This window comes from Hoplias malabaricus, chromosome 4 (assembly GCF_029633855.1).
Source record: "Hoplias malabaricus isolate fHopMal1 chromosome 4, fHopMal1.hap1, whole genome shotgun sequence".
Taxonomy (NCBI): Eukaryota; Metazoa; Chordata; class Actinopteri; order Characiformes; family Erythrinidae; genus Hoplias; species Hoplias malabaricus.
Window position 1 is genome coordinate 5274518 of NC_089803.1, and position 22426 is coordinate 5296943.

General features: G+C 41.1%; 3 gene segments (V, D, J or C); all 3 read right to left on the minus strand.

Annotated features, from left to right (window-relative positions):
• Positions 1-733: 733 nt before the first annotated feature.
• On the minus strand, positions 734-7171 carry LOC136694170 (immunoglobulin kappa variable 4-1-like). The segment is given in 3 exon segments: positions 734-834; positions 6506-6817; positions 7123-7171. Coding segments are annotated over 3 exon segments (462 nt in total).
• Positions 7172-10795: 3624 nt separating this feature from the next.
• LOC136694171 (immunoglobulin kappa variable 4-1-like) lies at positions 10796-11441 on the minus strand. The segment is given in 2 exon segments: positions 10796-11124; positions 11393-11441. Coding segments are annotated over 2 exon segments (378 nt in total).
• Positions 11442-20607: 9166 nt separating this feature from the next.
• On the minus strand, positions 20608-21236 carry LOC136694172 (immunoglobulin kappa variable 4-1-like). The segment is given in 2 exon segments: positions 20608-20945; positions 21188-21236. Coding segments are annotated over 2 exon segments (387 nt in total).
• Between the last annotated feature and the right edge of the window lie 1190 nt (positions 21237-22426).

Sequence of the window (22426 nt, forward strand, 5' to 3'; positions counted from 1 at the left end):
AAAAGACAGCAGACAGTTTTGATTTTTCTCTTTGGCTCTGGATGAGAGCTGCGATGTCCATGACACTGTGAAGTTGCTCATCTTTGTACGTGGAATGACAAAAGACTTTGAAATTATGGAGGAGCTGGCAGCAATTTGTTCAATGAAAGGTACAATGACTGAGAGTGATTTGTTCACAGAGGTAATTGCAAGCTTGGACAAACTGGGACTGAAATGGGACAGACTGGCAGGTGTTACAACCAATGGTTCTCCAAATCTGACAGGGAAAAATGTCGGAATTTTGAATAATAATAATACTTTACATTTATATAGTGCTTTTCAAGAACCCAAAGACGCTTACAATAGTTAATACATAGAACACATTCAAAGACATACAAAACAGAGCAAATACAGAATACAAAACATTAACAAACAGTACAAGCTTGAAAAGATTAAATTTGAGGAGTATTATAAGCAAGGGAGAAAATATATTATCTGAGGTTTGATTTGAATATATAGAGAGTTGGAGAATGTTGGACTGAAGGGGGAAGAGAGTTCCAGAGTCGTGGAGCAGATGTAGAGAAAGCGCGATCACCATGACGGTTGGAAGGAGGGACAGTGAGCAGCCCGGCTGAGGAAGACCTGAGTGTTCGCATGGGTCTGTAGGGATGCAGAAGAGCAGACTGGTATGAAGGAGCAAGGTTATTCAGAGCTTTGTATGTGAGAAGAAGTATTTTGAATTGAATACGGTACTTTATGGGAAGCCAGTGAAGATGTTAAAGAACAGGTGTGATGTGTTGGTGAGAGCAAGTGCGAGTGAGAAGGCGGGGAGCAGAATTCTGGACAATCTGAGGTCTGTGGAAAGAGCAAGAGGTGATGCCAAAGAGAAGAGAGTTGCAGTAGTCTAAACGGGTGGAGCTGAAGGCATGAATAAGGATTTCAGCAGCAGATTGAGAAAGAGATGGCCTGATTTTGGCAATAATACACAGATGAAAATAAGATGTTTTGATTATAGAACTGATGTGAGCACCAAGTGAAAGAGTTGAGTCGAGAATGACACCCAGTTTATGAACCAGGAAAGAAGGAGATACACTTGAATTATCAATAGAGAGAGAAAGGGAACCAACTTTTTTGAGGATTGATTTGGAACAGATTAGCAAGAGTTCAGCCTTGTTACTGTTTAACAACGATGTGATTCATCCATTTCCTGATTTCTGATAGACAGGTTTCTAACTGGTCAAGAGGGGGTTATTAATGGATTTAATACGAAAATAAATCTGGATGTCATCTGCATAACAGTGAAAGTTGAGATTAAAATGATGCAAGATATGTCCAAGGGGAAGCATGTATACAATGAAAAGAAGGGGCCCAAGAACTGATCCTTGAGGTACCCCTTGAGTAACAGGAGAAGTGCAAGAAGTGTGAGCAGAAAGGGTAATGAACTGTTTTCTGTCAGTTAGATAGGATGTGAACCAATCCAGTGCGGAACCATCAACGCCCAGCTCTGCAGCCTGGATAGAAGAATGGGGTGGCGTACTGTGCCGAATGCTGCACTCAGATCTAATAGTAATAGGATACAGAGAGAGCCAGAATCTGCCATTAAGGCAGTTTCAGTGCTGTGGAAGGGATGGAATCCGGACTGGAATGGTTCAAAGAGATTGCTAATTTCAAGAGAATGGAAGGTTGACGTTGTTAGATATTCAGCATTGAAGAGTCAGGAGACTGGAGTTCGGCGTTGACTGGAGTTTATTTACACTGTAGCGGCTTAACCTTATTCGAACTCGTTCTGATTAATAATGGTTTGACTAATGATAATAATTGTTATTATTAGGATTGACTTAAATGGCAAAACCTTAACAATTAATTAGAGAGTGAATACTGTCACCGCTACATGAGTTCTTCAGGATTTTCAGACTCTTAATGAACAAACTCCACACACTGTTATTTCAAATAATGGAAATATTTTATGAAGAGAAAAGACAATATTTAATTAATATAGCACAATCTCAAAATTTCATGACATCAATGCAGGTGAAACCGATTCTAATTTAAAGATATGCTAGGCGATAAGGCTTGTGACTAATGTGTTGCTAAATGAGATTTAATTAATGTAAACATTTATCAAGAGACTTAATTAGGCATCAGCTTCTGAAAAATGAGTAATTTATGCTTGCTTACTCTTGTTGCTATTGTAACCAAGCCGCTGGGTCCAATCTCCGTTCTCCAGGTCTTGGCTTCCTGTCCTCCCCGTGTCACTGAAGGTAGGCTTGTTAGGGAAGGTATTCCTTCCAGGATGAGTCAGCCACTCTTGGCCTTAGACGGTGTGACATCGGTCGGGGGATTCCCTTCACAGAGGACCGCTGGCCTGGCTGGATCATCCCCGGAGTGAGGGGGGCGTCGAGAGTAGCTCGCTGTTTCCTCAAGTCCTCAGAAGCGACGCCCTCAGAAGTCAGAGTATAACACTAACATATCAGCTATCAACTAATCTCAGGGGTGGTATCTTATTCTGGCCAAAATAAGTTTCACCTGCTTTGATCAGTCGTAAAATTAAAACTTTGATTGGGCGACAAACATGAACACAAATAAACAAAGAAAAGATTACTGAAAATTTCTTGACGTTACTCTGTATTTTCTGTATCACACTGCAAACTGGCACAAGGCATCCCTTGAGCGTTGAGTGAGGTCCTCTATAAAGTTTGTTGAAGAATCTTGTCAGCGTAATGAAGAAGAAGAGCGTTGCACAAAGAGAAGAGTGAAGAGAGCGACGTGAAGAGCATAAGAGAATGTAGCGGAAAAGAGCGAAGCGAAAAAGAGTAGAACAGAGCGAGCTTAGAGACGGGCACTCCTTTTTCAGATGTGGCGCGGTCATGCCCATTTGGGAGGTCTCCTTTCTTTGATTGGATCCTGGGTCTGAGGCTCACGTGACTTGTTTCACGTTTCAGAGAGGGAAGAGAGTCACGTATACATAGAAAACTGAATAGAGTAAAAAATACTTATACATACTTGTGGTATAGCATAATGAGTGTCCTGGATTATTTTTATCAAATATCTATGTATATATATCTTGGGTATTTTATGATCACATCCCATTACAATATTATGCTAGTTTAGAAACTAATTTGTTTTCCTAATCAGAGACAGAAATTTTCCTTCATGATTGAAACAGTAATACACATCACTTCATTAGTTAGTAGACATTAACTTGAAAATAACAGAGAGTAACATTCATACATATTGCATAAACATGTTTATAAACACTCGATGCGTCCGTTATGGATTTAAAGGGTGGCAGGGCGAAACGTGATTTCGCAAATGTCCACTTGTTGGTCCATGCTATTTGTTTGGTTTGGATCGGGGTTGCAGGAGTTCAGTGCAAGGTCAATTCTGGGGCCACATGTTGATTTTGCATAAGATAAGGAGTCGCCATCTTGACGCCGAGGGCCATAAACGGGTGCTTTTTAATCCTGGTCTTTAACACCTTGTTTGATCTTTGGCTTAAAAGCATCATAAACTGGTTCTGTTTTCTTCACATTCTTGGAGGAGACGGGGGGGTCACTGGAAGGTGTCCTGCTCAGTCTTTGGTGTAGACATATGTGTGTGCATGAGTGTGTGTGTGTGTGTGTGTGGGGGGGGGGGGGGGTGCAGAGTCTCTCAGCACACAAGCATTCTGTGGAATGTGGGATTCTGTTCCAAAAAATCCTTATCAGAGTGGAGAGTCTTTCATTCAGAACTTTTCATTTCTTTATTCGATCCATACTCCACTACAACACATACACAGGATCAAGTACAAACCAGATTCCAAAAAAGATGGACACTAAACAAATTGTGAATAAAAACTGAATTCAATGATGTGGAGGTGCCAACATCTAATATTATATTCAGAATAGAACACAAATCACAGATGAAAAGTTTAAACTGAGAGAATGTATCATTTTAAGGGAAAAATATGTTGTTTTAAAATTTCATGGCATCAAAAATCCCAAAAAAGTTATGACAAGACCATTTTTTACCACTGTGTGGCATCCCCCCTTCTTCTTACAACACTCAACAGATGTCTGGGGACAGAGGAGACCAGTTTCTCAAGTTTAGAAATAGGAATGCTCTCCCATTCATGTCTAATAACTCTAACTCATCTCTAACTGCTCAATCGTCTTGGGCCTTCTTTGTCACACCTTCCTCTTTATGATTGCCCAAATGTTCTCTATAGGTGAAAGATCTGGACTGCAGGCTGGCCATTTCAGTACCCGGATCCTTCTCCTACGTAGCCATGATGTTTTGATTGCTGCAGAATGTGGTCTGGCATTATCTTGTTGAAAAATGCAGGGTCTTCCCTGAAAGAGATGACGTCTAGATGGGAGCATATGTTGTTCTAGAACCTGAACATAGTTCTCTGCATTAATGGTGCCTTTCCAGACATGCAAGCTGCCCATGCCACAAGCACTCATGCAACCCCATACCATCAGTGATGCAGGCTTCTGAACGGAGCGTTGATAATAACTTGGGTTATCCTTGTCCTCTCTGGTCCGGATGACATGGCGTCCCAGTGTTCCATAAAGAACTTCAAATCGTGACTCATCTGACCACAGAACAGTCTTCCATTTTTCCACACTCCATTTTAAAAGACCCCTGGCCCAGTGCACACATCTGAGCTTGTGGAGCTTGCTTAGAAATGGCTTCCTCTTTGTACTGTAGAGTTTCAGCTGGCAACGGCGGATGGCACGGTAGATTGTGTTCACTGACAATGCTTTCTGGAAGTATTCCTGAGTCCATTCTGTTATTTCCTTGACAGTGGCATTCCTGTTTGAGGGGCAGTGATGTTTAAGGGCCCGGAGATCACGAGCATCCAGTAGAGTTTTACGGAGAGTCTCTCCAGCTGACGCCCAGTCTGCTTCATGGTGCGTAATTCATTAGTGTAACAGGGAGAAGAAGAAATAAACGTCACCATTCTAGATTTCACATGGTCTAGGGTATTAAGAATCTTAAAGAGTGTAGAATTTAACAGTGTGGCATGTTCCTCAGGAGAAGGTGGCGTGGGGGGCGGAATCAATAGGAAAATTACTGGTAATAGAATGGTTAATAATAGGACAATCTACAGAATGTATCTTACGAAAGAAAATGCATCTTGAAGCGGATGCAAGATAAATTGGAATTGGTATTTTTGCATTGTATCATACATCAGGAGGTGTTGTGTAATTCAGTGCTATAAATGTACTATGTCACTGATATGTAACTAAAGTAGTTCACTTCATCAGGGCAAGAGCACAGAATCACAGACAGTTTGAAGCAGTTGTGGAGGAGCATGAGACTGAACATGGTGACATAGGCTACCACACAGCTGTCAGATGGCTCTGTCTGGGCAAGGTGATTAAAAGAGTGTGGGACCTGAGAGCAGAGATTCTAGAGTTTATGACAAGAAAGGCAAAGACATCCCAGAGCTCTCAGATGCAGACTGGATGGCAGATCTCGCAATTGACTTCAAAACAATTGAGAGTGAAGTGTATATTTCTTCTCCTTTTACTTGCAGTGTGGATAACACACACATTGATGTTCAGCTTGATCTCATCGATTGTCTGACACACTACTGGCAGAGCACGTCAAGTCAGTATCACTTCTGGATATTTATTCTTCTCCCAAAGTAGTTTTATCAAAATAGAGCTCATGCAGGAAACCCACGCGGACACGGGGAGAACACACATAACTCCTTAAGGACTGTCATCCACAGCGGGGCTCGAACCCATAACCCCAGGACCCTAGAGCTGTGACAGAGACACTACCTGTTGTTTTGGGGGTTTTACCTCTACTGTGATTGTTTACATTTTACATTATCATCATTATGGAGGCACGGTGGAGCAGCAGGAAGTGTCTCTATCACACAGCTTCAGGGTCCTGGAGGTTGTGGGTTCAAGTCCCGCTCTGGGTGACTGTCTGTGAGGAGTGTGGTGTGTTCTCCCTGTGTCTCTGTGGGTTTCCTCCGGGTGACTGTCTGTGAGGAGTGTGGTGTGTTCTCCCTGTGTCTGCGTGGGTTTCCTCCGGGTGACTGTCTGTGAGGAGTGTGGTGTGTTCTCCCTGTGTCTGCGTGGGTTTCCTCCGGGTGACTGACTGTGAGGAGTGTGGTGTGTTCTCCCTGTGTCTGCGTGGGTTTCCTCCGGGTGACTGTCTGTGAGGAGTGTGGTGTGTTCTCCCTGTGTCTGCATGGGTTTCCTCCGGGTGACTGTCTGTGAGGAGTGTGGTGTGTTCTCCCTGTGTCTGCGTGGGTTTCCTCCGGGTGACTGTCTGTGAGGAGCGTGATGTGTTCTCCCCATGTCCGCATGGATTTTCTCTGGGTGCTTCCTACCACGGTCCAAAAACACATGTTGGTTAGTGGATTGGTGGCTCAAAAGTATCCCTAGGTGTGTATTCCTATTGTGTGTATCATCCTCCCCCTCAGCACCTGCAGTAGGGTGCAGCTGCAGCAGTGCAGTCTCTGTGCAGTCTCTGACTGAGGGAGGTTTTTGTACAACTCTATTTCACTGTGTGAACCAGCTACCAGTGATGCTATGGTAACTCTGACAGTAATAATCTCCTGCATCTTCAGTCTGGACGTTACTGATGGTCAGAGTGAAGTCAGATCCAGATCCACTGCTACTGAAACGATCTGAAACACCTGACTGTCTCCTGTTAGCCAAGTAGATCAGGAGTTTAGGAGCTTCTCCAGGTTTCTGCTGATACCAGGCAAGATAGTCACCATTAGAATCAGTGTAGACATTAGAGCTGGTTCTACAGTTGATGGTGACTGATTGTCCTGTAGAAACAGTTTTCACTGGAGGAGTCTGAGTCACAGTCACCTGACCACTGGACCCTAAAGGAAAATTAAATAAAATGTGTAAACAAATTATAATAAAAATAAAACTATTTACAATGGTATAATTAATATTTTTATTTAATTAAAAAGTATATTTTAAATAATACACAAGTTGGGTACTTTAGATGAAGTAGAATTTAATTATTTCATAATCTTTTAAATTATTTATGTTTGAGTTTAATTATTTAATAAATCAAACTGCTATGTTCTAAGGTTTGTTTACTGTAATTTCTAAAGGTAAATACATATACTATTTCTCCTCAGATGTATATATCTCTTGAAAAGGTAACTGAGTGTGTTACCTCTCGTCCAGAGCGCCAGTGTCCAGATGAAGATGGAGACCAAAGTCATGGTTGCTGTGGGTGAAGTTTGTGGGGCAGCAGCTCTCAGTCATGAAGTGTTAAACTCACAGGACTATAAACACTAGCAGAGCACTGAAGCATGGGCTCATGATGCAAAGTGGACCCTCTCTATGGAAATGAATGTATTTCCTCTATTTTAGTGTATCATGAGGGGAATGTTAAAAATATAATTGAATTATAAAAAATAATTTTGTTTACATATAATTTAATATAAGACTATAAAAAATACTATTTTAAATGTGAGTTTTTTTTTTTGTGTGTGTGTGTGTGAGAGTGTGTGTCACCCTGTGAAGGATTGGCACCCCGGCTCTGGGCCCACCACAACCCTGATCTGGATAAGCAGTTACAGATAATGAATTAATTAATTATCATTATTAATAATTAATAAAGAGTCATCACTGATCAGCATCATCACTAAAACAGAACAATGAGACAGAACTAATAACGTTTCGTACAAGAACTAGATCCAAGCCCATAGGTAGTTATTTTAAAATTAATATTTCTGCATGTACTCATGTAGTAAAGCTAAAGAAGACTGAAATACTATAAAAAGAACAAGAGGTTTCCACTGTGATGGAATTCAAAGATGAAATGATATACAAAGTTAGAGCTCTACAATTCAAAGATGAACACTTACAGTGAATAATGATATACATGCTGTCAGCTTTCACACTCACTTTGATCATTAGTTCCCCTCTGTGTTCCAATAGAATATCACACTTATCAAAAAAGACAGCTCTGGACTCTCCACAACCTTCAGGAGAAATCACATGGTTTTTAACAGTCCTAGGTCTGCTGTGGCTAATGGCAAATGGGGCAAAAATAAAATAAATAAAGAATATGTAAATAAATATTTAAATAAGAGTCTCTCCTCCACAGAGTGTGTTATTGTGTGTGAAGGAGTGGGTAACACTTTAAAATACAGCCTGCGTCTTAATGTGTACTTACCCAGAACTTACAGTGTACCTTCACACATTTTATGGTGTACTTTCCCGTGATTTAAAGTGTATTTACTCAGTAGTTACAGTGTACCTTCCCATAGCTTCCTTATATGTGTCAGTACATCTAAAACACTTACCAGCCCGCGTTTTAACGTGTACTTCCCTGGCACTTACAGTGCATCTCCCCGTGTTTTATGGTGTACATCCTGGTATTTTAAAGGGAAATGTACCTCATACGTATAGTGCACCTTCACATCATTTACGGATTGTTTATATGCATCGGTAAATTTAAAATACTTACAGGTTCTTTCTGGTACTTAAATATTGGGGAGTATAAGTGTAATTTCTCTGAATTTATGGTGTACATTCTCTGTGCATGACAGTCATTGTTTATGTGTTTATTCAGAGGGCGAGCTTCACTCACATTCCAGGTATTTATTATGCTTCTAATAAATGATATCTTGTACTTCACTGAGTGGACTATATAATGTAGTTCACTACAGTGAATAAATAAATAAATAAGCTTATTAGAGAAAGCTGTCAAAAGGGGCGGAGTTTCAATAGCCCTACCATGTAGGAAGTAGGCCGTTTCCCCACCTCTCGTTATAACATCGTGTTCAGAGCAGGTTTGGTGCCGCTCCTTAATTTTAGACCTGAAAATATATTATATGTTCTAACTGTCGACATAAATCACCTTAACACACTTATTTCCAACATCTAGGTATATACTGAGTATGTTTTGTGCAATTAAAAGGTGGTTTTATGTGTTTTAAATATGTTTAATCTTACTCGTGATGGAGTCTGAGGTGAGTTAAGGTGTCATTTAAGGTGGAATGTAAATTATCAAGTGAGATTACAGGTACTGATTGTTCATAGAACATTGTTTTGTGGATTTTGTTGAATATAATTATCTTAAATTGATATTTATTGACATTGTTTAACCATCTTTTGTGCACTTTGTGTAGACAAGGAAAATGAATGTTCCACATTACTGATGTGGGGTGTCTTTAATCCATTGGCAGAGCACATCTTGAACACCACAACACAGAAGTAAAGCTCACTCCCTGTTGTTTGTGTGTATTTACAGAGTAAAATGGGATAATAGTTGTCCACTACATAATCCAGCCCACTCCCTGTAGTTTCACTGTAGTTACAATGTAAGAAGCAGGGAAGTGTGAGGAACTACATAATCCAGCCCACTCCCTGTAGTTTCACTGTAGTTACAATGTAAGAAGGAGGGAAATGTGAGGAACTACATAATCCAGCCCACTCCCAATTGTTTCCCTATATTTACAGTGTAAGAAGGAGGGAAATGTGAGGAACTACATAATCCAGCCCACTCCCCATTGTTTCCCTGTATTTACAGTGTAAGAAGGAGGGAAATGTGAGGAACTACATAATCCAGCCCACTCCCCATTGTTTCCCTGTATTTACAGTGTAAGAAGGAGGGAACTGTGAGGAACTACATAATCCAGCCCATTCCCTGTTGTTTCCCTGTATTTACAGTGTAAGAAGGAGGGAAATGTGAGGAACTACATAATCCAGCCCACTCCCCATTGTTTCCCTGTATTTACAATGTAAGAAGCAGAGAACTGTGAGGAACTACATAATCCAGCCCATTCCCCATTGTTTCCCTGTATTTACAATGTAAGAAGGAGGGAACTGTGAGGAACTACATAATCCAGCCCATTCCCTGTTGTTTCCCTGTGCATTCAGTTATTTGTCTTTGGATGACAAGCCTTCCATAGAGGTAACTTCTTTCTACTCGTCCTGTCATAAGCTGCTGCAGGACTGAACCTACAGACCTGGGAGGACATTTCAGTACAAAGCCAATGCTCATCATATTAATCAGAACCATACAATGAAGTACAAGACAATTAGAAGCATAATAAGAACCTGGAATGTGAGTGAAGCTTGCCTGCTGAATAAAAGCATAAAACAAAGTTCCCAATAGTTAAAGTACCAGTAGGAACAGGTAAGTATTTTATACTGATTCATGTCAGTCTTAATCTGTACGTTATGGAAGGTACACTGTAAGTACCAGTTAAAGTCCCCTTTAAAACGCTGAGAAGACACACTGAAGTGTGTGTGTCTCCTCCACAGGGTGTGTTATTGTGTGTGGAGGTGTGTGTTAGTGAGGTGTGTGTCTCTCCTCCACAGAGTGTGTTATTGTGTGTGGAGGTGTGTGTTAGTGAGGTATGTGTCTCTCCTCCACAGAGTGTGTTATTGTGTGTGGAGGTGTGTGTTAGTGAGGTGTGTGTCTCTCCTCCACAGAGTGTGTTATTGTGTGTGTAGGTGTGTGTTAGTGAAGTGTGTGTCTCTCCTCCACAGAGTGTGTTATTGTGTGTGGAGGTGTGTGTTAGTGAGGTGTGTGTCTCTCCTCCACAGAGTGTGTTATTGTGTGTGGAGGTGTGTGTTAGTGAGGTGTGTGTCTCTCCTCCACAGAGTGTGTTATTGTGTGTAGAGGTGTGTGTTAGTGAGGTGTGTGTCTCTCCTCCACAGAGTGTGTTATTGTGTGTGGAGGTGTGTGTTAGTGAGGTGTGTGTCTCTCCTCCACAGAGTGTGTTATTGTGTGTATCATCCTCCCCCTCAGCACCTGCAGTAGGGTGCAGCTGCAGCAGTGCAGTCTCTGTGCAGTCTCTGACTGAGAGAGGTTTTTGTACGACTCTATTTCACTGTGTGAACACTGAGCTACCACTGATGACATGTCCACTCTGACAGTAATAATCTCCTGCATCTTCAGTCTGGACGTTACTGATGGTCAGAGTGAAGTCAGATCCAGATCCACTGCCACTGAAACGATCTGAAATACCTGACTGTCTAGTGTTAGTCCTGTAGATCAGGAGTTTAGGAGCTTCTCCAGGTTTCTGCTGATACCAGGCCACACATGGAGGGGAACATGCTGGTGAAGGGTTGAATTTACAGTTGACGGTGAATGACTGTCCTGTAGAAACTGTGTGTCCTGAAGGACTCTGAGTCACAGTCACCTGACCACTGGATCCTGAGAAACATAAATTAGATAAAAATCACATTGTAAATTGGAAATTTTAAAATATATAAGTTAATGTAAATTATTAAATTATTAATTAAATTATTAAAATATGCTTTTCAATTTAAAAAAATGATTTTCTATAATTAATGGTTTAGATTATTTTTATATTTATTACTTTAGATTTTGCTTGTTTTTTTTTTGTTTTTTTTTTTCAAATTATATGTGAATGTGTTAGTTCAGTTATTTCAGTTTTTTCAGTTTCAGTAAAGTGTGTTACCTCTCGTCCAGAGCGCCAGTGTCCAGATGAAGATGGAGACCAAAGTCATGGTTGCTGTGGGTGAAGTTTGTGGGGCAGCAGCTCTCAGTCATGAAGTGTTAAACTCACAGGACTATAAACACTAGCAGAGCACTGAAGCATGGGCTCATGATGCAAAGTGGACCCTCTCTATGGAAATGAGGAAAACTACCTACATTTTTTTTATTAATATCATGGAATATCTGTGTATCATTAGTTCTTTCCACATTCAACTGAAAAAAAAGAAATTAGAAAAAAAATATTATTATTTTATTGTTCCTTCATTAATCTGGTGTCAAAATCCAATAACCAATATGTGTTTGTGTGAATGTGTGTGTGTGTGTTTGTGTGTGTGTGTGAATGTGTGTGTGTGTGTGTTTGTGTGAATGTGTGTGTGTGTGTGTGTGTGTTAGTGAAAGCCTGTGCTCATTTTCCCATATCTTTTTCTGCATGTTCCTGCTGAGCAGCAGCTCTGAAACCAATCCCCATTTCACAATGAAAATCAAACAGTCAAACAGCCCTGGTCCGTTATTGTGTGACAGAGACTCTACCTGTAGCACTGCTCTGTCTCCCAGCAACAATAATGTAATTTGAGCTGAGGTCTCAGTGGGGAGTGTCGTTGTAAAAGTGGATCCCAAAGAGCTCCAAGACAGAACTGACCACAGAGCTGCTCTCACCTGCTTCTACTGTAGAGTTTAAATTCTCCACAGAGCTGATATTTCTGTCTGTTCTCTGTTCAGTCTCCTGTTGCTGGACCTGAGACTTTACTGCACTGAAATAAAGCTTCATTCTGGACATTGTGTGTGTTCCTGAGTGAGTTTGACTGAATGAAGCTGAACATCTCACTGACTCACTGCTCTCTCTCTCTCTGACTCACTGCTCTCTCTCTCTCTCTCTCTCTCTCTCTCTCTCTCTCTCTCTCTCTCTCTCTCTCTCTCTGACTCACTGCTATCTCTCTCTCTCTCTGCTTGTTTGTGTTCAGTTGGTGGAGGCTCAGTTTCAGTTCTGTCTGTAGAGTTATTAACAGACTGACACAGTGTCATAGTTAATGTGTTTTGTTAATTAATCAATTCTTCACCTAAAACTTTCAGTCTCTTTTGGAAAACAACAACATTTCAGGGTCAACTGATAATCTACAGGATGTGGACACAACTGAATAATGAAGATGATTTCTGCATCTATAGAAATTCCTCAAAATTTAGTTAGAGGAGGAGATGTTTACCTTTCAGAGAGTGCTGCTGGTTTGATAGACACTGATTCGATGTATAGTCAAGGCAGACTGTCCAGTGATAAGTGTTTAATGCAAGTAAAGGACACAGCTACAGTCACTCTCTGTGTGTGTAGGATGACCACTCTCTCCCATCAACACCAGCAGGATGCTGGCCTGCATTTTTCAGCTGGGCAGTCACAGTTCTCCTGCAAGTTTACTGAGCTCTCCAGCAGCTATTTGTAAGCAATAGATCAAAAAGAAACAGTATTTGGCTTATCCTTTTCTCAATGACACATTATTGTTAAGAAGTTTGGCTCCATAAAAACAGCAAATTATATATATATATATATATATTTAAAGTACAAATAAAAATGTTGCAAACTAGAGATTAGTGACAATGTACCTTTTAATAATTTATATATATTTTTCATTATTTGTTTGGAATAGGTTTACATTTCAGAGGAAGCATATCCTGATTTTGTTGTGTTTTGATTTTCATAAATGTTGTATAGCATTTTATTTTATATATTTTTGCTTTTTCAAGAGAGGTCAAAGTTCAGCGATGAGTGAAACAGCAGAGCATAGCAGATTAGAGTTGGAGAGTGAGAATTCAGTCTTGTTGAGTTCAGCCTCCCTGTTATATGTGTGCGGGAATCCTGAAAGCTTTTTGAAAATGTAACTTCAACACCAAACTAGGAAGAATAAAGCTGCAAAAAACAAGTCAGACGTAGAGTCAGGTCTGTTCAAGGGTGCAACAAGAGCTTCCAAGGGATTATGGGCTGTGCCAGAGAGTTGTTTTATGGTGCTGAAGTTACCCTTAGGATAGCTATAGCACCTCCAAGACATGTATGTAGTTTATTTCAAGTTTTACAGTTTTAATGTGATAAATATAGTATAAAGTTGAATTTCATTCATTCATTCATTCATTCATTGTCTGTACCCCTTATCCAGTTCAAGTTGGTGGTGGGACCGAAGCCTACCCCGGCGCAGGGCAGGAACACATCCTGGAGGGTACACCTGTCCTTCACAGGGTGACACACACACACACACACACACACACACATTCACTCACACCTATGGACACTTTTGAGTCACCAATCCACCTACAGATGTGTGTTTTTGGACCGTATGAGGAAACCAACGTGGACACAGGAAGAACACACTCCTCACAGAGCATCACCCAGAGCATGGCTTGAACCCACAACCTCCAGGTCCATTAACCTGTGTTACTGTGACACTACCTGCTGCACCACTGTGCCGCCATAAATTTATATTTGTAAATATAAGTTAATATAAAAAAGAATTATTTTAGGTGAAAATATGAAGCTAAAACAAATGAACTGATTAAGCCAGGTAAACCTGATGTTAATCAGTCTAATGAAGGTGTAGAAGGATTAGAGAGTGGCGGTAAACCTGATGTTAATCAGTCTAATGAAGCTGTAGAAGCATTAGAGAGTGACGGTAAACCTGATGTTAATCAGTCTCATGAAGGTGTAGAAGGATTAGAGAGTGATGGTAAATCTGATGTTAATCAGTCAAATGAAGGTGTAGAAGGATTAGAGAGTGATGGTAAACCTGATGTTAATCAGTCAAATGAAGGTGTAGAAGGATTAGAGAGTGACGGTAAGCCTGATGTTAATCAGTCTAATGAAGGTGTAGAAGGATTAGAGTGTGACGGTAAACCTGATGTTGATCAGTCTAATGAAGGTGTAGAAGGATTAGAGAGTGACGGTAAACCTGATGTTAATCAGTCTAATGAAGGTGTAGAAGGATTAGAAAGTGATGGTAAACCTGATGTTGATCAGTCTAATGAAGGTGTAGAAGGATTTGAGAGTGTTCGTAAACATGATGTTAATCAGTCTAATGAAGGTGTAGAAGGATTAGAGAGTGATGGTAAACCTGATGTTGATCAGTCTAATGAAGGTGTAAAATGATTAGAGTGTGACGGTAAACCTGATGTTAATCAGTCTAATGAAGATGTAGAAGGATTAGAGAGTGATGGTAAACCTGATGTTGATCAGTCTAATGAAGGTGGAGAAGGATTAGAGAGTGATGGTAAACCTGGTGTTAATCGGTCTAATGAAGGTGTAGAAGGATTTGAGAGTGTTCGTAAACATGATGTTAATCAGTCTAATGAAGGTGTAGAAGGATTAGAGAGTGATGGTAAACCTGATGTTGATCAGTCTAATGAAGGTGTAAAATGATTAGAGAGTGATGGTAAACCTGATGTTAATCAGTCTAATGAAGGTGTAGAAGGATTAGACAGTGACGGTAAACCTGATGTTAATCAGTCTAATGAAGGTGTAGAAGAATTAGAGAGTGACAGTAAACCTGATGTTAATCAGTCTAATGAAGGTGTAGAAGGATTAGAGAGTGATGGTAAACCTGATGTTAATCGGTCTAATGAAGGTGTAGAAGGATTAGAGAGTGACAGAAAACCTGATGTTAATCAGTCTAATGAAGGTGTAGAAGGATTAGAGAGTGACGGTAAACCTGAGGTTAATCAGTCTAATGAAGGTGTAGAAGGATTAGAGAGTGACAGTAAACCTAATGTTAATCGGTCTAATGAAGGTGTAGAAGGATTAGAGAGTGACAGTAAACCTAATGTTAATCAGTCTAATGAAGGTGTAGAAGGATTAGAGAATGAAGGTAAACCTGATGTTAATCATTCTAATGAAGGTGTAGAAGGATTAGAAAGTGACAGTAAACCTGATGTTAATCAGTCTAATGAAGGTGTAGAATGATTAGAGAGTGATGGTAAACCTGATGTTAATCAGTCTAATGAAGGTGTAGAAGGATTAGAGAGTGATGGTAAACCTGATGTTAATCAGTGTAATGAAGGTGGAGAAGGATTAGAGAGTGACAGTAAACCTGATGTTAATCAGTCTAATGAAGGTGTAGAATGATTAGAGAGTGACAGTAAACCTGATATTAATCAGTCTAATGAAGGTGTAGAAGGATTAGAGAGTGATGGTAAACCTGATGTTAATCAGTCTAATGAAGGTGTAGAATGATTAGAGAGTGACAGTAAACCTGATGTTAATCAGTCTAATGAAGGTGTAGAAGGATTAGAGAGTGATGGTAAACCTGATGTTAATCAGTCTAATGAAGGTGGAGAAGGATTAGAGAGTGACAGTAAACCTGATGTTAATCAGTCTAATGAAGGTGTAGAATGATTAGAGAGTGACAGTAAACCTGATGTTAATCAGTCTAATGAAGGTGTAGAAGGATTAGAGAGTGACAGTAAACCTGATGTTAATCAGTCTAATGAAGGTGTAGAAGGATTAGAGAGTGATGGTAAACCTGATGTTAATCAGTCTAATGAAGGTGTAGAAGGATTAGAGAGTGACGGTAAACCTGATGTTAATCAGTCTAATGAAGGAGTTCTAGAGAGGATTCCATGCACTGACTCTTTTGTTTTGCTGGGGGACTTTATTGGTAATGACTGGGAAAATTGAAGAGGAGAGATTGGGAGGAACGGCTTGCCCAATCTGAACCTGAGTGGTGTGATGTAATTGGACTTGTTTGCTAGTTATGGTTTGTCTGTAACGAACAACATATTCAAACATAAGTCTGCTCTTAAGTATACTTGGTACCAGAGCACCTTGAGCCAAAGGTCAATGATTGATTTTGTGGTCGTATTTTCTGATCTGGATCCATATGTTTTGGATACTCGGGTAAAGAGAGGGGCTGAGCTGTCAACCGGTCACCCTCTGTTGGTGAGTTGGATCCAATGGCGGGGAAAGATGCCGGACAGACCTAGTAAGCCCAAACGTATGCTGGGAAAAGCTGGCAGAGGACTCTGTCTGGATGGATTTCAACTCTTACCTCAGAGAGAACTTCTCACATGTTCCGGAGAAGGTAGGGGGAATAGAGTCTGAATGGACTCTGTTCCAGACTTCCATTGTGAAAGCAGCTGCATGTAGCTATGTTCATAAGCTTGTCTGTGCCTGTTATGGTGGCAACCCAAGAACCCACTGGTGGACACTGGGGGTGAGGGAAGCTGTCAAGCAGAAGAAGGAGGCTTTTTGGTCTTGGCTGGTTTAGGGAACTTCCGAATCCTCGGATGGGTACCAGCAAGCAAAAAGGGCTGCAGCTGTGGCAGTGGCTAAAGCAAAATCCAGAGCATGGGAGGAGTTTGGAGAGGCCATGGAAGATCACTACCAGGTGGCCTCAAAGAGGTTCTAGATAGCTCAGCCAGCTCAGGAGGTGGAGAGGGGACACTGTCCAAGCGGTGCTCAGTAATGATGGTGAAACTAAACTTGGCTGACAGACATGCCTCCTGTGCAGGAGGTAGGGCCAGAAGTTTCAGATCCCATTTCCTTGGCTGAAGTAACTGAGGTGGTGATGTGATGCAGTGGCAAACCCCCGGAGTGGATGAGATTTGCCCAGAGTCACTGAAGGCACTTGATACTGTGGCGCTGTCTTGGATGACACGCCTCTACAATATTGCATGGACCTCGGGAATGGTGCCTTTGGATTGGCAAACAGGGATAGTAGTTCCTGTTTTTAAAAAAAGTGGACCAGAGAAAGTGTGCCAATTATTGTGGCATCACACTTTTCAGCCTCCTTGGGAAAGTCTATGCCAAGGTGCTGGAAAGGAGAATCCGTACGATAGTCGAACCTAGAATTTTGGAGGAAGAAGGTGTATGACCCTGTTCCCTGAGTGATTCTGAAGGAGGTGCTTTGTGAGTATTGCATGCCAGGGTCGTACTGTCCTTGTATTCTCAGATTTTGAGTTGTGTTCGCATCCTCAGCAGTAAGTCAAACTTGTTCAATGTGGGCACTGAACTCCGTCAGATACAAGTGGCCAAAATGAGCTTTCTCCAACGGGTTGCTGGGCGTACTCTCCGTGATTGGGTAAGTAGCTCAGTGATTAGGGAGGAGCTCGAAATAAAGTCACTGCTCCCTTGCGTTGAGAGGAGTCAGTAGAGGTGGGTCGGGCATCTGATAAAGATTCCACCTGGACGCCTCCCACTGGAGGTATACCAGGCATGTCCAACTGGAAGAAGGCTCAGAAGACTCAGGACACGCTGGAGGGATTACATCTCCCGACTGGCCTGGAAATGCCTGGGGATGCCCCTAGGAGGAGCTGGTGGAAGTTGTGGGGGACAGAGACGTCTGTGCTTTTTTATTCACCCTGTTGCCACCGCGACACTAAAATGGATAAGCGGAAAAGATGATGATGATGATGACTGACAATGTTCTGGATGCTGACATTTGTCTGAAGAAATCATTTAGTCCTTCAGTAATCCACCATAAATAACTAACAGACAGAATTGGACACCTACCTATAGATGTGACGTGTTTAGCACTGAACACTCTACTGAGAATCTGAGGTGATCATCTCAGAGTCCACAGTGTGTTATTGTGTGTGGAGGTGAGCGTAGTTGTGTGGAGGTTTAGTGAGGTGTGTGTTTATCCTTCATAAAGTGTGTTATTGTGTGTATCATCCTCCTCCTCAGCACCTGCAGTAAGGCGCAGCTGCAGCAGTGCAGTCTCTGACTGAGGGAGGTTTTTGTACGCCTCTATTTCACTGTGTGAACACCCAGCTACCACTGGTTGTTTGTGCACTCTGACAGTAATAATCTCCTGCATCTTCAGTCTGGACGTTACTGATGGTCAGAGTGAAGTCAGATCCAGATCCACTGCCACTGAAATGATCTGAAATACCTGACTGTCTAGTGTTAACCCTGTAGATCAGCAGTGTAGGAGCTTCTCCAGGTTTCTGCTGATACCAGGAGATACAAGTACTACAACCTGAAGGTGTTGGGTTGAAATTGCAGTTAATAGAAACTGGTTCTTGGGAAAATCCTGTAGAAACAGTTTTCACTGCAGGAGTCTGTGTCACAGTCACCTGACCACTGGATCCTGGGACAAGACATAAATCAGTATATTTCACATTATACATTATCAGTCTCTTGGTAATTTTCATAATTTTCCAATATGTTTACACTTGAATTTACTATTTGGATTTGACAAGGACAGAATCTATTACATATGAAAATTACCATGAATCATTGGCTCAAAGGCAAATATTAACCCTATTTACAACATATACATCTTAACAAAATTACTTGTGTGTTACCTCTTGTCCAGAGAGCCAGTGTCCAGATGAAGATGAAACAAATGAAACAAATAAGTGATCTGAAGGAAGCCACAAAAACATCAGCGCCTGACCCCTCTGATGTTTATGTGGCTTCCTTCAGATCATCACAGCAGTGATGCAATATTTAGTCAGAAGCGTAGAAAATGTTACAGAATTAAAGGGAGCCAAACATTTGTTTTAAAAAATCTTGGAAGAATACACAATAGTGTATCTCAGCCTAAAATAATCTAAAGCATATAACACACACATTTACACAGATGAAGTATAGTCATTGTTTATGTAGTTGTATTTTTTATTAATGTTTATTAATGTCTTCAAAACATGAACATAATGTTGAAGTGAGGATTTATTTTTTTACTATATTTATCTGTATTTAATGTTACAATAGAATACATTTATGTAACACCTGTAGGGCACAAATGTATCCCCCATCCTCCTGGTTTTGCGATCCGTCTGTATACTGCATGATAAAATCACATTTGGAATGTTCCCTCTCATATTTGATTAATCATTTGGGAGAAAAAATGTGTCTCTGCCACAGAGTGTGTTATTGTGTGTGGAGGTGTGTGTTAGTGAGGTGTGTGTCTCTCCTCCACATAGTGTGTTATTGTGTGTGGAGGTGTGTGTTAGTGAGGTGTGTGTTTCTCCTCCACAGAGTGTGTTATTGTGTGTGGAGGTGTGTGTTAGTGAGGTGTGTGTCTCTCCTCCACAGAGTGTGTTATTGTGTGTGAAGGTGTGTGTAAGTGAGGTGTGTGTCTCTCCTCCACATAGTGTGTTATTGTGTGTGGAGGTGTGTGTTAGTGAGGTGTGTGTGTCTCCTCCACAGAGTGTGTTATTGTGTGTGGAGGTGTGTGTTAGTGAGGTGTGTGTCTCTCCTCCACAGAGTGTGTTATTGTGTGTGGAGGTGTGTGTTAGTGAGGTGTGTGTCTCTCCTCCACAGAGTGTGTTATTGTGTGTGGAGGTGTGTGTTAGTGAGGTGTGTGTCTCCTCCACAGAGTGTGTTATAGTGTGTGGAGGTGTGTGTTAGTGAGGTGTGTGTCTCTCCTCCACAGAGTGTGTTATTGTGTGTGGAGGTGTGTGTTAGTGAGGTGTGTGTCTCTCCTCAACAGAGTGTGTTATTGTGTGTGGAGGTGTGTGTTAGTGAGGTGTGTGTCTCTCCTCCACAGAGTGTGTTATTGTGTGTGAAGGTGTGAGTTAGTGAGGTGTGTGTCTCTCCTCCACAGAGTGTGTTATTGTGTGTGGAGGTGTGTGTCTCTCCTCCACAGAGTGTGTTATTGTGTGTGGAGGTGTGTGTTAGTTAGGTGTGTGTCTCTCCTCCACAGAGTGTGTTATTGTGTGTGGAGGTGTGTGTTAGTGAGGTGTGTGTCCCTCCTCCATAGAGTGTGTTATTGTGTGTGGAGGTGTGTGTTAGTGAGGTGTGTGTCTCTCCTCCACAGAGTGTGTTATTGTGTGTGGAGGTGTGTGTTAGTGAGGTGTGTGTCTCTCCTCCACAGAGTGTGTTATTGTGTGTGGAGGTGTGTGTTAGTGAGGTGTGTGTCTCTCCTCCACAGAGTGTGTTATTGTGTGTGGAGGTGTGTGTTAGTGAGGTGCATGTCTCTCCTCAACAGAGTGTGTTATTGTGTGTGTGGAGGTGTGTGTTAGTGAGGTGTGTGTCTCTCCTCCACAGAGTGTGTTATTGTGTGTGGAGGTGTGTGTTAGTGAGGTGTGTCTCTCCTCCACAGAGTGTGTTATTGTGTGGAGGTGTGTGTTAGTGAGGTGTGTGTCTCTCTTCCACAGAGTGTGTTATTGTGTGTATCATCCTCCCTCTCAGCACCTGCAGTAGGGTGCAGCTGCAGTAGTGCAGTCTCTGACTGAGGGAGGTTTTTGCACGACTCTATTTCACTGTGTGCACACCCAGCTACCACTGATAACATGCCAACTCTGACAGTAATAATCTCCTGCATCTTCAGTCTGGATGTTACTGATGGTCAGAGTGAAGTCAGATCCAGATCCACTGCCACTGAAACGATCTGAAATACCTGACTGTAATTTTTTAACAAATGTAATCATCAGTTTAGGAGCTTCCCCAGGTTTCTGCCGATACCAGAACACATTATCATCCCCATCACTATCCCGATACACTGCAGGGCTGGTTCTACAGTTGATGGTGACTGATTGTCCTGTAGAAACAATTTTCACTGAAGGACTCTGAGTAACAGTCACCTGACCACTGGATCCTAAAAGAAAAGTTAAATATTAGTGACATGAATAAATGATCACAATAAAGATATTACGTACCATTTTTAAAAATATATAATTAAGATAATTAAATTTTTTAAATTATATAAGGTTTAGGATTTCTTTTTAAGTTTAATTACTTGTATTGAAGTTGTTTCATATCAAATCAAAAGACAAATTTAAATTACAACTATTATCCTCATATTAGACATATAATATCTCCATAAAACATGTGTCTCACCTCTCGTCCAGAGCGCCAGTGTCCAGATGAAGATGGAGACCAAAGTCATGGTTGCTGTGAGTGAAGTTTGTGGGGCAGCAGCTCTCAGTCATGAAGTGTTAAACTCACAGGACTATAAACACTAGCAGAGCACTGAAGCATGGGCTCATGATGCAAAGTGGACCCTCTCTATGGAAATGAAGAAAATGACCTACATTTTTTATCATTATCATGGAATTTCCATGTATCATTAGTTCTTTCCACATGCAGTTGACAATTCAAAATCAGAAAATAATAGAAAAAATAACCAATAATTTATTATTTCATTGTTCTTTATGAATATGTCAAAGTGTAACAACAGGTTGTAATATGTATATTTGTCTTTATAATCCAATCAAAATTAGAAAATTAACAGATGTGTCTGTCTTTTGTGGACTTTTCTTTTGACTTGTGCAGTTTTTAATCAAAATCACACTTTTGAAAGAAATCATTATTTTTTTACATTTTAAAAACTACAGTGTTTGGAAATTTGATGAAAAGCTGCAGAGCTTCAGGGAGAGAATGTCCCCATAACGTCAGAATGTTGTTTTTGTTCTGTCATCCTAAGGAGCTTTAGTCCCCACAAACACAATAAAACATTACCATGTACACACACAGGTATATGACCACAGGGTCACACAGCGGCCAGCGAAGATTACTGTGGAGCTCCACTGGTCCTTTACGTCTAGTTCCACGTCTCTGTTAACACGTACAGTTCTGACATCTTAGGACACAGAAATGAACGTCATACATAGAAGTGCCGGTCATTTTGGGGACATCCTCTCCCTGAAACAATGTAGAGGTTTAAATGTAAATAATTAGGATTTATTTATGAAAATCCAACAGTCAAACAGCCCTGGGTCATTATTGTGTGACAGAGACTCTACCTGTAGCACTGCTCTGTCTCCCAGCAACAATTATGTAATTTGAGCTGAGGTCCAAGACAGAACTGAGCACAGAGCTGCTCTCACCTGCTTCTACTGTAGAGTTTAAATTCTCCACAGAGCTGATATTTCTGTCTGTTGTCTGTTCAGTGTCCTGTTGCTGGACCTGAGACTTTACTGCACTGAAATAAAGCTTCATTCTGTACACTGTGTCTATTCCTGAGTGAGCTTGACTGAATGAAACTGAACATCTGGTGAAGATGCTGCTCTATTCTGGGAGAAAGGGGACGACTCAGGAATGTTCATGTAAAACTGAGTTTCACATATCTTCTCTCTC